This window comes from Mizuhopecten yessoensis, unplaced genomic scaffold (genome assembly GCF_002113885.1).
Source record: "Mizuhopecten yessoensis strain PY_sf001 unplaced genomic scaffold, ASM211388v2 scaffold5811, whole genome shotgun sequence".
In the NCBI taxonomy this organism is placed as follows: Eukaryota; Metazoa; Mollusca; class Bivalvia; order Pectinida; family Pectinidae; genus Mizuhopecten; species Mizuhopecten yessoensis.
In genome coordinates, this window is record NW_018406235.1 from 79,347 (window position 1) to 93,587 (window position 14,241).

The following is a 14,241-nucleotide window of genomic DNA, read 5'->3' on the forward strand; positions in this document are numbered from 1 at the left end:
TCCTTCTACAGTAATGGCTGAGAATAACCATCTTTCCCTCTACCTGGACAAAATTCACTCTCTTCCCTTCTACAGTAATGGCCGAGGTTAACCATCTTTCCCTCTACCTGGACAAAATTCACTGTCTTCCCTTCTACAGTAATGGCTGAGGTTAACCATCTTTCCCTCTACCTGGACAAAATTCACTGTCTTCCCTTCTACAGTAATGGCTGAGGTTAACCATCTTTCCCTCTACCTGGACAAAATTCACTGTCTTCCCTTCTACAGTAATGGCTGAGGTTAACCATCTTTCCCTCTACCTGGACAAAATTCACTGTCTTCCCTTCTACAGTAATGGCTGAGGTTAACCATCTTTCCCTCTACCTGGACAAAATTCACTGTCTTCCCTTCTACAGTAATGGCTGAGGTTAACCATCTTTCCCTCTACCTGGACAAAATTCACTGTCTTCCCTTCTACAGTAATGGCTGAGGTTAACCATCTTTCCCTCTACCTGGACAAAATTCACTGTCTTCCCTTCTACAGTAATGGCTGAGGTTAACCATCTTTCCCTCTACCTGGACAAAATTCACTGTCTTCCCTTCTACAGTAATGGCTGAGGTTAACCATCTTTCCCTCTACCTGGACAAAATTCACTGTCTTCCCTTCTACAGTAATGGCTGAGGTTAACCATCTTTCCCTCTACCTGGACAAAATTCACTGTCTTCCCTTCTACAGTAATGGCTGAGGTTAACCATCTTTCCCTCTACCTGGACAAAATTCACTGTCTTCCCTTCTACAGTAATGGCTGAGGTTAACCATCTTTCCCTCTACCTGGACAAAATTCACTGTCTTCCCTTCTACAGTAATGGCTGAGGTTAACCATCTTTCCCTCTACCTGGACAAAATTCACTGTCTTCCCTTCTACAGTAATGGCTGAGGTTAACCATCTTTCCCTCTACCTGGACAAAATTCACTGTCTTCCCTTCTACAGTAATGGCTGAGGTTAACCATCTTTCCCTCTACCTGGACAAAATTCACTGTCTTCCCTTCTACAGTAATGGCTGAGGTTAACCATCTTTCCCTCTACCTGGACAAAATTCACTGTCTTCCCTTCTACAGTAATGGCTGAGGTTAACCATCTTTCCCTCTACCTGGACAAAATTCACTGTCTTCCCTTCTACAGTAATGGCTGAGGTTAACCATCTTTCCCTCTACCTGGACAAAATTCACTGTCTTCCCTTCTACAGTAATGGCTGAGGTTAACCATCTTTCCCTCTACCTGGACAAAATTCACTGTCTTCCCTTCTACAGTAATGGCTGAGGTTAACCATCTTTCCCTCTACCTGGACAAAATTCACTGTCTTCCCTTCTACAGTAATGGCTGAGGTTAACCATCTTTCCCTCTACCTGGACAAAATTCACTGTCTTCCCTTCTACAGTAATGGCTGAGGTTAACCATCTTTCCCTCTACCTGGACAAAATTCACTGTCTTCCCTTCTACAGTAATGGCTGAGGTTAACCATCTTTCCCTCTACCTGGACAAAATTCACTGTCTTCCCTTCTACAGTAATGGCTGAGGTTAACCATCTTTCCCTCTACCTGGACAAAATTCACTGTCTTCCCTTCTACAGTAATGGCTGAGGTTAACCATCTTTCCCTCTACCTGGACAAAATTCACTGTCTTCCCTTCTACAGTAATGGCTGAGGTTAACCATCTTTCCCTCTACCTGGACAAAATTCACTGTCTTCCCTTCTACAGTAATGGCTGAGGTTAACCATCTTTCCCTCTACCTGGACAAAATTCACTGTCTTCCCTTCTACAGTAATGGCTGAGGTTAACCATCTTTCCCTCTACCTGGACAAAATTCACTGTCTTCCCTTCTACAGTAATGGCTGAGGTTAACCATCTTTCCCTCTACCTGGACAAAATTCACTGTCTTCCCTTCTACAGTAATGGCTGAGGTTAACCATCTTTCCCTCTACCTGGACAAAATTCACTGTCTTCCCTTCTACAGTAATGGCTGAGGTTAACCATCTTTCCCTCTACCTGGACAAAATTCACTGTCTTCCCTTCTACAGTAATGGCTGAGGTTAACCATCTTTCCCTCTACCTGGACAAAATTCACTGTCTTCCCTTCTACAGTAATGGTTGAGGTTAACTATCTTTCCCTCTACCTGGACAAAAGTCACTGTCTTCCCTTCTACAGTAATGGCTGAGGTTAACCATCTTTCCCTCTACCTGGACAAAATTCCCTGTCTCCCCTTCTACAGTAATTGCTGAGGTTTACCATCTTTCCCTCTACCTGGACAAAATTCACTGTCTTCCCTTCTACAGTAATGGCTGAGGTTAACCACATTTCCCTCTACCTGGACAAAATTCACTGTCTTGCCTTTTACTGATCTACCTACCTGGTTAAATTTTCCCACTGTCCTGACATAACCGGCAACCTCCACATCCGACGGATTGAGCTTCCAGACCATGCGATCAACCGTTGTATAGTTGTTCTGCCCAGACCATTTCGTACTAAGTAGGAAGGCTTCGGTCAGTGGTACAGCAATTATAATGTCCAGCTGACCATTATAGATCATCACCTTCAAGTTAACAAAACTGACCATTACAGATTATCACATCAAAGTAAACTCAATTAATTACCTCCAGATAACAGATAACAGGAAAATTACAATACTACAGAGTCAACATAATTCAAACTCAAAATAGATAAAACTTACACAAAATATGAACAGAAGGAAAGAATTACATGGAGACCTTAAAATGTACAAGGAGAATAAGACCAGGTGTTGTAACGATACAGTCAGTCAGATTCATACATGAACAGATTATTTATTATTATAATAAAGAGAAACAATTCCTAGAGTCCAGTCTCCATATAACTGTGTTAGTGCTGTGAAATCAGAAATCATTTGCTGCTTCTCTTAGTAACAGTAAGAGGGCTTCTGTTTACCACTGTATACCTCCTGACACCTAGAACAAGAATGAACCCTCTACACTTAGTGGACGCTGGTTCCTTACACCTGACTTATTGTTAACTCAGGAATAGAACAAACCTTGTAGTTGTCCAGAAGAGTTTCTATCCACGGTTTAACCGTGTCCATTACGTCATTGATGAGATGCATCTCTACAGCTCTTCCGTCATTGTAGGTTAAGTTACCTACATGGGTGGCCCTACGTACTTCAGGCTGAGCCAGGTAATCTCCGTAAAAATTAAACTCTGGCGGTTCCTACAAACATACAATACAATATGTAAACAGTAGTAAAATAAAGTTTTCACTGAGATATAGGGTTATTATACTCTCGACATCTATATACTGCATACAGGGTTAGTAAACAAAGGCCACAAACATAAAATATTAAATGGACAAATATAAATCCCAAAGCCTTAATAAAGCATTGATCTGTAATCAGTTTTCCTTCCTAACCTAATTCAAATTTCCCATAATTATCCTTGGTGATCACATGAAGGTTTATGTAATTCCTGGAACAGCCAAAAGACAAACCGTAAACATCATCAATTGGCCAAGGCATTCATCATAGATATATTTGCCATCTAAATTTTGAAAGTGGCATAGCCATGTGCAGATAGAAAAGTGCTGTAATACCTGAGTGAGGAGGAAGTTATAGTAGTTGGTCGTCTCTGTCACATTGTAGAAATAGGGCTTGTACGGTGTGAGGTCTCCATTCAACAGAGTATCAAATATCTACAACATCAACAGAATCATATAGAAATAGGGCTTGTACGGTGTGAGGTCTCCATTCAACAGAATATCAAATATCTACAACAGAATCATATAGAAATAGGGCTTGTACGGTGTGAGGTCTCCATTCAACAGAATATCAAATATCTACAACAGAATCATATAGAAATAGGGCTTGTACGGTGTGAGGTCTCCATTCAACAGAATATCAAATATCTACAACAGAATCATATAGAAATAGGGCTTGTACGGTGTGAGGTCTCCATTCAACAGAATATCAAATATCTACAACAGAATCATATAGAAATAGGGCTTGTACGGTGTGAGGTCTCCATTCAACAGAATATCAAATATCTACAACAGAATCATATAGAAATAGGGCTTGTACGGTGTGAGGTCTCCATTCAACAGAATATCAAATATCTACAACAGAATCATATAGAAATAGGGCTTGTACGGTGTGAGGTCTCCATTCAACAGAATATCAAATATCTACAACAGAATCATATAGAAATAGGGCTTGTACGGTGTGAGGTCTCCATTCAACAGAATATCAAATATCTACAACAGAATCATATAGAAATAGGGCTTGTACGGTGTGAGGTCTCCATTCAACAGAATATCAAATATCTACAACAGAATCATATAGAAATAGGGCTTGTACGGTGTGAGGTCTCCATTCAACAGAATATCAAATATCTACAACAGAATCATATAGAAATAGGGCTTGTACGGTGTGAGGTCTCCATTCAACAGAATATCAAATATCTACAACAGAATCATATAGAAATAGGGCTTGTACGGTGTGAGGTCTCCATTCAACAGAATATCAAATATCTACAACAGAATCATATAGAAATAGGGCTTGTACGGTGTGAGGTCTCCATTCAACAGAATATCAAATATCTACAACAGAATCATATAGAAATAGGGCTTGTACGGTGTGAGGTCTCCATTCAACAGAATATCAAATATCTACAACAGAATCATATAGAAATAGGGCTTGTACGGTGTGAGGTCTCCATTCAACAGAATATCAAATATCTACAACAGAATCATATAGAAATAGGGCTTGTACGGTGTGAGGTCTCCATTCAACAGAATATCAAATATCTACAACAGAATCATATAGAAATAGGGCTTGTACGGTGTGAGGTCTCCATTCAACAGAATATCAAATATCTACAACAGAATCATATAGAAATAGGGCTTGTACGGTGTGAGGTCTCCATTCAACAGAATATCAAATATCTACAACAGAATCATATAGAAATAGGGCTTGTACGGTGTGAGGTCTCCATTCAACAGAATATCAAATATCTACAACAGAATCATATAGAAATAGGGCTTGTACGGTGTGAGGTCTCCATTCAACAGAATATCAAATATCTACAACAGAATCATATAGAAATAGGGCTTGTACGGTGTGAGGTCTCCATTCAACAGAATATCAAATATCTACAACAGAATCATATAGAAATAGGGCTTGTACGGTGTGAGGTCTCCATTCAACAGAATATCAAATATCTACAACAGAATCATATAGAAATAGGGCTTGTACGGTGTGAGGTCTCCATTCAACAGAATATCAAATATCTACAACAGAATCATATAGAAATAGGGCTTGTACGGTGTGAGGTCTCCATTCAACAGAATATCAAATATCTACAACAGAATCATATAGAAATAGGGCTTGTACGGTGTGAGGTCTCCATTCAACAGAATATCAAATATCTACAACAGAATCATATAGAAATAGGGCTTGTACGGTGTGAGGTCTCCATTCAACAGAATATCAAATATCTACAACAGAATCATATAGAAATAGGGCTTGTACGGTGTGAGGTCTCCATTCAACAGAATATCAAATATCTACAACAGAATCATATAGAAATAGGGCTTGTACGGTGTGAGGTCTCCATTCAACAGAATATCAAATATCTACAACAGAATCATATAGAAATAGGGCTTGTACGGTGTGAGGTCTCCATTCAACAGAATATCAAATATCTACAACAGAATCATATAGAAATAGGGCTTGTACGGTGTGAGGTCTCCATTCAACAGAATATCAAATATCTACAACAGAATCATATAGAAATAGGGCTTGTACGGTGTGAGGTCTCCATTCAACAGAATATCAAATATCTACAACAGAATCATATAGAAATAGGGCTTGTACGGTGTGAGGTCTCCATTCAACAGAATATCAAATATCTACAACAGAATCATATAGAAATAGGGCTTGTACGGTGTGAGGTCTCCATTCAACAGAATATCAAATATCTACAACAGAATCATATAGAAATAGGGCTTGTACGGTGTGAGGTCTCCATTCAACAGAATATCAAATATCTACAACAGAATCATATAGAAATAGGGCTTGTACGGTGTGAGGTCTCCATTCAACAGAATATCAAATATCTACAACAGAATCATATAGAAATAGGGCTTGTACGGTGTGAGGTCTCCATTCAACAGAATATCAAATATCTACAACAGAATCATATAGAAATAGGGCTTGTACGGTGTGAGGTCTCCATTCAACAGAATATCAAATATCTACAACAGAATCATATAGAAATAGGGCTTGTACGGTGTGAGGTCTCCATTCAACAGAATATCAAATATCTACAACAGAATCATATAGAAATAGGGCTTGTACGGTGTGAGGTCTCCATTCAACAGAATATCAAATATCTACAACAGAATCATATAGAAATAGGGCTTGTACGGTGTGAGGTCTCCATTCAACAGAATATCAAATATCTACAACAGAATCATATAGAAATAGGGCTTGTACGGTGTGAGGTCTCCATTCAACAGAATATCAAATATCTACAACAGAATCATATAGAAATAGGGCTTGTACGGTGTGAGGTCTCCATTCAACAGAATATCAAATATCTACAACAGAATCATATAGAAATAGGGCTTGTACGGTGTGAGGTCTCCATTCAACAGAATATCAAATATCTACAACAGAATCATATAGAAATAGGGCTTGTACGGTGTGAGGTCTCCATTCAACAGAATATCAAATATCTACAACAGAATCATATAGAAATAGGGCTTGTACGGTGTGAGGTCTCCATTCAACAGAATATCAAATATCTACAACAGAATCATATAGAAATAGGGCTTGTACGGTGTGAGGTCTCCATTCAACAGAATATCAAATATCTACAACAGAATCATATAGAAATAGGGCTTGTACGGTGTGAGGTCTCCATTCAACAGAATATCAAATATCTACAACAGAATCAAATAGAAATAGGGCTTGTACAGTGTGAGGTCTCCATGCAACAGAATATCAAATATCTACAACATCAACAGAATCATATAGAAATAGGGCTTGTACAGTGTGAGGTCTCCATGCAACAGAATATCAAATATCTACAACATAAACAGAATCATATAGAAATAGGGCTTGTACGGTGTAAGGTCTCCATTCAACAGAATATCAAATATCTGCAACAGAATCATATAGAAATAGGGCTTGTACAGTGTGAGGGCTCCATTCAACAGAATATCAAATATCTACAACAGAATCATATAGAAATAGGGCGTGTACGGTGTGAGGTCTCCATTCAACAAAATATCAAATATCTACAACAGAATCGTATAGAAATAGGGCTTGTACGGTGTGAGGTCTCCATTCAACAGAATATCAAATATCTACAACAGAATCATATAGAAATAGGGCGTGTACGGTGTGAGGTCTCCATTCAACAAAATATCAAATATCTACAACAGAATCGTATAGAAATAGGGCTTGTACGGTGTGAGGTCTCCATTCAACAGAGTTTAAAATATCTCCACGGGTCTGAACTCTGAAACCTCCAATAAGGGCGATCTCCCTCATTCCACATTTCAATGAAGGAGAAAGTGTGTGAAACACAACTGAAACTGCTTTGCTTAATTTTATTCTTTCCCTTTCTTTGTATCAAAATAACTCCAAAAAACACAAAGACACACCTGTAATGACCATTACACACCCCCTGCAGTAACTAGGAGATCATTTGATAACAGGATGTAGATTTTGAGTTTGTCTGAATGTTTGACTTGAATGAGGGAGTTTTGAGGGAGATTGATAAAATTTGGTCAAATTGAGGAAGGTTTGACAGCTTTGTATTCCAAACACCAATAGTAATACTTTTGAATTTTTTAGACATATTAATGAACTATTTATAGACTTACTGACAAGTTATAATTAAAAATAATGGCTGAACTTAGACTTTACAGATTTTGGACGTTTAATTTCTTCATGTTTATCAGTGTTTGCATGTATAAGTGATATATGAGTATTTCAATAAATTATAATGTTTTCACAACAAATCAGTGAGTTTGGAAATGACAGACCCTCAGACTCATCTCAATCTAATCCCCAACCAAGCAATGACAGACCCTGAGACTCATCTCAATCTAATCCCCAACCAAGCAATGACAGACCCTGAAACTCATCTCAATCTAATCCCAAACCAAGCAATGACAGGCCCTGAGACTCATCTCAATCTAATCACCAACCAAGCAATGACACACCCTGAGACTCATCTCAATCTAATCCCCAACCAAGCAATGACAGACCCTGAGACTCATCTCAATCTAATCCCCAACCAAGCAATGACAGACCCTGAGACTCATCTCTATCTAATCCCCAACCAAGCAATGCCAAAATCCCTGAGACTCATCTCAATCTAATCCCAAACCAAGCAATGACAGACCCTCTAATCTCTATTTTATCTCCAACCAAGCAATGACAGACCCTGAGACTCATCTCAATCTAATCCCCAACTAAGCAATGACAGACCATCAGACTCATCTCCATCTAATCCCCGACCAAACAATGACAGACCCTCTGATCTCTATCTAATCCTCAACCAAGCGATGACAGACCCTCTGATCTCTATCTAATCCCCAACCAAGCAACGACAGACCTACTGATCCCTATCTAATCCCCAACCAAGCAATGACAGACCCTCTGATCTCTATCTAATTCCCAACCAAGCAACGACAGACCTACTGATCCCTATCTAATCCCCAACCAAGCGATGACAGACCCTCTGATCTCTATCTTATTCTCAACCAAGCAATGACAGAACTACTGATCTCTATCTAATCCTCAACCAAGCGATGACAGACCCTCTGATCTCTACTTTATCTCCAACCAAGCAACGACAGACCCTCTGATCTCTACTTTATCCCCAACCAAGCAACGACAAACCCTCAGATCTCTATCTAATCCCCAACCAAGCGATGACAGACCCTCTGATCTCTACTTTATCTCCAACCAAGCAACGACAAACCCTCTGATCTCCATCTTATCCCCAACCAAGCAACGACAGACCCTGAGACTCATCTCAATCTAATCCCCAACCAAGCAATGACAGACCCTCTGATCTCTATTTAATCCCCAACCAAGCATTGACAGACCCTCTCATCTCCATCTAATCCCCAACCAAGCAATGACAGACCCTCTCATCTCTATCTAATCCCCAACCAAGCAACGACAGACCCTCTCATCTCCATCTAATCCCCAACCAAGCAATGACAGACCCTCTGATCTCTATCTAATCCCCAACCAAGCAATGACAGACCCTCTGATCTCTATCTAATCCCCAAGCAAGCAATGACAGACCCTCTCATGTCCATCTAATCCCCAACCAAACAACGACAGACCCTCTGATCTTTATCTAATCCCCAACCAAGCAATGACAGACCCTCTGATCTTTATCTAATCCCAAACCAAGCATGACAGACCCTCTGATATCTATCTAATCCCCAACCAAGCAATGACAAACCCTCTGATCCCTATCTAATCCCCAACCAAGCAATGACAGACCCTCTCATCTCTATCTAATCCCCAACCAAGCAATGACAAACCCTCTGATCCCCATCTAATCCCCAACCAAGCAATGACAGACCCTCTCATCTCTATCTAATCCCCAACCAAGCAATGACAGACCCTCTGATCTCTATCTCATCCCAAACAAAGCAATGACAGACCCTCTGATCTCCATCTCATCCTCAACCAAGCAATGACAGACCCTCTCATCTCCATCTAATCCCCAACAAAGTGATGACAGACCCTCTGATCTCTATCTAATCCCAAACCAAGCGATGACAGACTCTCTGATCTCTATCGTATCCCCAACCAAGTGATGGCAGACCCTCTGATCTCTATCTTATCTCTAACGAAGCGATGACAGACCCTCTAATCTCTATCTTATCCACAACAAAGCAATGACAGACCCTCTCATCTCCATCTAATCCCAAACCAAGCGGTGACAGATCTAGACTCTCTGACCTCTATGTAATCCCCAACCAAGCAATGACAGACCCTCTCTCTTTCTAATCCCCAACCAAGGGATTACAGATCCTCTGATCTCTATCTAATTCCCAACAAAGCAATGACAGACCCTCTCATCTCCATCTAATCCCCAACCAAGCAACGACAGACCCTCTCATCTCCATCTAATCCCCAACAAAGAGATGACAGACCCTCTGATCTCAATTTAATCCCCAACAAGCAATGACAGACCCTCTGATCTCTATCTAATCCCAAATGAAGCAATGACAGACCCTATGATCTCTATCTAATCCCAAAAGAAGCAATGACAGCCCCTCTGATCTCTATTTTTTCTCTAACCAAGCGATGACAGACCCTCTGATCTCTCTCTAATCCCCAATCAACCGATGACAGACCCTCTGATCTCTATCTAATCCCCAATCAAGCGATGACAGACCCTCTGATCTCTATCTAATCCCAAATGAAGCAATGACAGACCCTCTGATCTCTATCTAATCCCAAAAGAAGCAATGACAGACCCTCTGATCTCTATTTTTTCTCTAACCAAGCGATGACAGACCCTCTGATCTCTATCTAATCCCCAATCAAGCGATGACAGACCCTCTGATCTCTATCTAATTCTTAACAAAGCGATGACAGACCCTCTGATCTCTATCTAATCCCCAACCAAGCAATGACAGACCCTCTCATCTCCATCTAATCCCCAACAAAGCGATGACAGACCCTCTCATCTCAATCTAATCCCCAACAAGCAATGACAGACCCTCTCATCTCCATCTAATCCCCAGCAAAGCGATGACAGACCCTCTGATCTCAATCTAATCCCCAACCAAGCAATGACAGACCCTCTCATCTCTATCTAATCCCCAACCAAGCAAGGACAGACCCTCTGATCTCTATCTAATCCAAAACGAAGCAATGACAGACCCTCTGATCTCTATCTTATCTACAACCAAGCGATGACAGATCTAGACCCTCTGATCTCTATCTAATCAACAACCAAGCAATGACAGATCCTCTGATCTCTATCTAATCCCCCACCAAGCAATGACAGACCCTCTCATCTCCATCTAATCCCCAACAAAGCGATGACAGACCCTCTGATCTCTATCTAATCCCCAACCAAGCAATGACAGACCCTCTCATCTCCATCTAATCCCCAACAAAGCGATGACAGACCCTCTGATCTCAATTTAATCCCCAACAAGCAACGACAGACCCTCTCATCTCCATCTAATCCCCAACAAAGCGATGACAGACCCTCTGATCTCAATTTAATCCCCAACAAGCAATGACAGACCCTCTCATCTCCATCTAATCCCCAACAAAGCGATGACAGACCCTCTGATCTCAATTTAATCCCCACCAAGCAATGACAGACCCTCTCATCTCCATCTAATCCCCAACAAAGCGATGACAGACCCTCTGATCTCAATTTAATCCCCAACAAGCAATGACAGACCCTCTCATCTCCATCTAATCCCCAACAAAGCGATGACAGACCCTCTGATCTCTATCTAATCCCCAACCAAGCAATGACAGACCCTCTGATCTCTAACTAATCCCCACTATCTAATCCTCCACCAAGCAATGACAGACCCTCTCATCTCCATCTAATCCCCAACAAAGCGATGACAGACCCTCTGATCTCTATCTAATCCCCAACCAAGCAATGACAGACCCTCTGATCTCTAACTAATCCCCACTATCTAATCCTCCACCAAGCAATGACAGACCCTCTCATCTCCATCTAATCCCCAACAAAGCGATGACAAACCCTCTGATCTCTATCTAATCCCCAACCAAGCAATGACAGAGCCTCTGATCTCTAACTAATCCCCAACCAAGCAATGACAGACCCTCTGATCTCTATCTAATCTCTAACCAAGAGATGACAGACTCTCTGATCTCTTTCTAATCCCCAACCAAGCAATGACAGACCCTCTGATCTCTATCTAATCCTCAACCAAGTGATGACAGACCCTCTGATCTCCTTCTAATCCCAAACCAAGCAATGACAGACCCTCTCTAGATCTAATCCCCAACCAAGCGATGACAGACCCTCTTATCTCTATCTAATCCCCAACAAAGCAATGACGGACCCTCTGATCTCAATCTAATCCCCAACAAAGCAATGACAGACCCTCTGATCTCTATCTAATCCCCAACCAAGCAACGACAGACCCTGTGATCTCTATCTAATCCCCAACCAAGCAACAACAGACCCTCTCATCAATATCTTATCCCCAACTAAGTGATGACAAACCCTCTGATCTCTATCTAATCCCAAACCAAGTGATGACAGACCCTCTGATCTCTATCCAATCCCCAACCAAGCAACAACAGACCCTCTCATCAATATCTTATCCCCAACTCAGTGATTAATCCCCAACCAAGCAATGACAGACCCTCTGATCTCTATCTTATCCCCAACGAAGCAATGACAGACCCTCTGATCTCTATCTTATCCCCAACAAAGCAATGACAGACCCTCTGATCTCTATCTTATCCCCAACGAAGCAATGACAGACCCTCTGATCTCTATCTAATCCCCAACCAAGCGATGACAGATCTTCTGTTCTCTATCTAATCCTAAACGAAGCAATGACAGCCCCTATGATCTCGATCTTATCTCCAACCAAGTGATGACAGATCTAGACCTTTCATCTCTATCTAATCCTGAACCAAGCAATGACAGACCCTCTCATCTCCAGCTAATCCCCAACCAAGTGATGACAGACTCTCTGATCTCTATCTAATCCCGAACCAAGCAATGACAGACCCTCTCTCTATCTAATCCCAAACCAAGCAATGACAGACTCTCTCATCTCTATCTTATCCCCAACGAAGCAATGACAGACCCTCTCATCTCTATCTAATCTCTAACCAAGCAACGACAGAACCTCTGATCTCTATCTTATCTCCAACCAAGCGATGACAGATCTAGACCCTCTGATCACTATCTCATCCTCAACCAAGCAATGACAGACCCTCTCATCTCCATCTAATCTCCAACAAAGCGATGACAGACCCTCTCATCTCTATCTAATCCCCAACCAAGCGATGACAGACCCTCTGATCTCTATCTAATCCCAAACCAAGCGATGACAGACCCTCTGATCTCTACCTAATCACCAACCAAGCAATGATAGACCCTCTCATCCCCATCTAATCCCCAACCAAGCGTAGACAGACTCTCTGATCTCTATCGTATCCCCAACCAAGCAATGACAGACCCTCTCATCTCCATCTAATCCCAAACCAAGCGGTAACAGATCTATACTCTCTGACCTCTATGTAATCCCCAACCAAGCACAACCAAGCAATGACAGACCCTCTCATCTCCATCTAACCACCAACAAAGCGATGACAGACCCTCTCATCTCAATCTAATCCCCAACAAGCAATGACAGACCCTCTCATCTCCATCTAATCCCAAACCAAGCGGTAACAGATCTATACTCTCTGACCTCTATGTAATCCCCAACCAAGCAATGACAGACCCTCTCTCTTTCTAATCCCCAACCAAGCGATAACAGACCCTCTGATCTCTATCTAATCCTAAACGAAGCAATGACAGACCCTCTAATCTCTATCTTATCTCCAACCAAGTGATGACAGATCTAGACCTTCTCATCTCTATCTAATCCTCAACCAAGCAATGACAGACCCTCTCATCTCCATTTAATCCCCAACCAAGCGATGACAGACTCTCTGATCTCTATCTAATCCCCAACCAAGCAATTCCAGACCCTCTCTCTATCTAACCCCCAACGAAGCAATGACAGACCATCTGATCTCTATCTAATCCCAAATGAAGCAATGACAGACCCTCTGATCTCTATCTAATCCCCAACCAAGCAATGACAGACCCTCTGATCTCTATCTAATCCCAAACGAAGCAATGACAGACCCTCTGAGCTCTATCTTTTCTCCAACCAAGCGATGACAGATCTAGACCCTTTGATCACTATCTAATCCTCAACCAAGCAATGACAGACCCTCTTATCTCCATTTAATCCCCAACAAAGCGATGACAGACCCTCTGATCTCTATCTAATCCCCAACCAAGCGATGACAGACCCTCTGATCTCTATCTAATCCCCAACAAAGCGATGACAGACCCTCTGATCTCTATCTAATCCCCAACCAAGCAATGACAGACCCTCTCATCCCCATCTAATCCCCAACAAAGCAATGACAGACCCTCTGATCTCTATCTAATCCCCAACCAAGC

At 41.5% G+C, this 14,241-nt stretch overlaps 1 protein-coding gene across 1 annotated transcript in view; it reads right to left on the minus strand.

Annotated features, from left to right (window-relative positions):
- LOC110451146 (probable serine carboxypeptidase CPVL) overlaps window positions 1-14,241 on the minus strand; it is a 54,006-nt gene that overhangs the window by 13,013 nt on the left and 26,752 nt on the right. The window contains exons 9-11 of the mRNA XM_021499008.1: window positions 3,599-3,697; window positions 3,047-3,220; window positions 2,390-2,572 (exon numbers count right to left, since the gene is read on the minus strand). Coding sequence (XP_021354683.1) covers window positions 2,390-2,572; window positions 3,047-3,220; window positions 3,599-3,697 — 456 coding nt within the window. The remainder of the gene's footprint in view (window positions 1-2,389; window positions 2,573-3,046; window positions 3,221-3,598; window positions 3,698-14,241) is intronic.